Below are 1,683 nucleotides of genomic sequence, written 5' to 3'. Positions count from 1 at the left end.
TAGGCAATATTCCCCTCTCTGCTTTTCGTCCACCAGCATTCTAATCTTTTCGTCCCCTCGACAGTCTTGAAGTTAACTTCCTCTGTGATACCTGCACTCTTTAGTACTCTTTAGTAATAAAGGTTGCTTCCCCGCAAGGAGATCCTGTGTGCAGGGGTGCACCCTTTACAGGCCGCTTGCTTCGTTGTACTGGCGTCACTTCCGTGACGGATGTGACTTAAGTGAAATCTTCGTGAATCCCGGAATAATACACTTTCGTGTTAAAATATTTCTGCCACGCAAGTGCCAGCAGCCATAGCAAGATGTTCCACGTGGCCGTGCCTTTGTCGGTGAAACTGTGCGCTCTCGTGGTCTTGGCGGTGCCTCGGTCCCTGTGCTGCCCTTGCCCCAGCTGGATGTGCACGAAGTTCCAGCACCCGTGCCCACCGGTGCCTAAGCACTGCAAGGGGCGAATCGCGTTTGGCGCTGGCTTCTGCGGCTGTTGCAACCAGTGCGTCAGGCAGATCAGTGAGTATGTTCTTCGCCTTACCGACTGTCCGTAGTTAGTAGGTAGAGTTCTACGATTGGTCAGGCAGCAAACAAGGAGAGAGGTGTGTCTTTATTGAGACGAGGAGGAGGAATAAGCGTTTATTGGAGCAGCCAAAGTTGTTCGGTTGACCATTGCCGGTGGGGGACCTCATTAGACCAGGAATCCCTGGGTTTGGGCGGCCTCTCTCGCCCGGTCTACCAGATGTTGTTGGTGATCCTGGTTTAAGCTGGTCATCCTACCTGTCCACTGCTTAACTGAGAAAACAAAAAGGAGAGACGATGAGAGAGAGGCGGAAATGAAGGGAATGATAGTTTCCATGCTGATGGCGTCTTTAACGCGAAAACGCCGAAGGAAAATAAAAAACACTTCCGATGACCGGAATCGAACCTGGTTACCTCGCATTATGAAGCCGGCGAACATCCGATTGCGTCATTTCGCTTTTTTCTGTATTGGATTGCTCCATTTCAATCGCTCTTCTTTGTTGCCATCGACAGATGTCGATGAGAAAAGGTTAGAGAGCCAGTAGCTGCGATGATCACGTGAGGAGGGTCATTAAAACTTCCCTTCAATGTTCCAATCGCTCTTCTTTGCAGCCATCGGCGAGCCATGCACAATACCCGGGCGTTGCCCCGGCTCATCTGAATGCGGGAAGCATCTTTACTGCGATCCGGCCCAGAGAGTGTGTTACCCGTATCCCATGTTCAAGGGGCAACTGAAGCCATACTACAGCCGTGAAGATTTTGCAAACGACGCGGACCCTGATATTCTGAATTCCTCCTCCACTCGCGAGCCTCCCGCCGGGGAGATCCCTTAAGGCGATTTTCGCCTGTAAAATCATTGCCTGTATCCTCCGCTCAGCCCAGTCGAGGAAACACATGGAGTGAAGGAAAGGCTCGGAACACGGCCAGGAGTTCCACAATAAATACATAATAGCGCAATACCCCGCATCGCCCCAAATTCTACGGACCAGTGTTATTCCGGTCGCAGTGCCGGTTAAAGGGGCACTGACACAAAAATTTTGCATCTTGTTTTTTTTTTTTTGTTGCGATAAGTAGCTAGTGACCTACTTATAACCTGTAGAAACCTCATTAGCTTCAGCGTACGACGGTTGTTTAATTAGAGGCATTTTCAATGCGGCCAGTCGCAGTTTCGGT

General features: G+C 50.4%; 1 protein-coding gene across 1 annotated transcript; it reads left to right on the top strand.

Annotated features, from left to right (window-relative positions):
* Positions 1-291: 291 nt before the first annotated feature.
* On the top strand, positions 292-1,683 carry LOC144162127 (uncharacterized). Its single transcript, XM_077692618.1, has 2 exons — positions 292-507; positions 1,123-1,683. Exons 1-2 carry the CDS (start codon positions 303-305, stop codon positions 1,341-1,343), a joined length of 426 nt encoding a protein of 141 aa, XP_077548744.1. The 5' UTR covers positions 292-302; the 3' UTR covers positions 1,344-1,683.

Source organism: Haemaphysalis longicornis, unplaced genomic scaffold, assembly GCF_048455015.1.
Source record: "Haemaphysalis longicornis isolate Haplotype H1 unplaced genomic scaffold, Haemaphysalis longicornis Haplotype H1 scaffold_12, whole genome shotgun sequence".
In the NCBI taxonomy this organism is placed as follows: Eukaryota; Metazoa; Arthropoda; class Arachnida; order Ixodida; family Ixodidae; genus Haemaphysalis; species Haemaphysalis longicornis.
This window is presented reverse-complemented; position numbering and strand designations above follow the sequence as displayed.

Bases quoted from the DNA above. Each gene is read 5' to 3' on its own strand.
- LOC144162127 (XM_077692618.1), top strand. From the start codon at position 303: ATGTTCCACGTGGCCGTGCCTTTGTCGGTGAAACTGTGCGCTCTCGTG. The intron at 508-1,122 runs GTGAGTATGTTC...TCTTCTTTGCAG, and splicing joins CCAGTGCGTCAGGCAGATCA to CCATCGGCGAGCCATGCACA.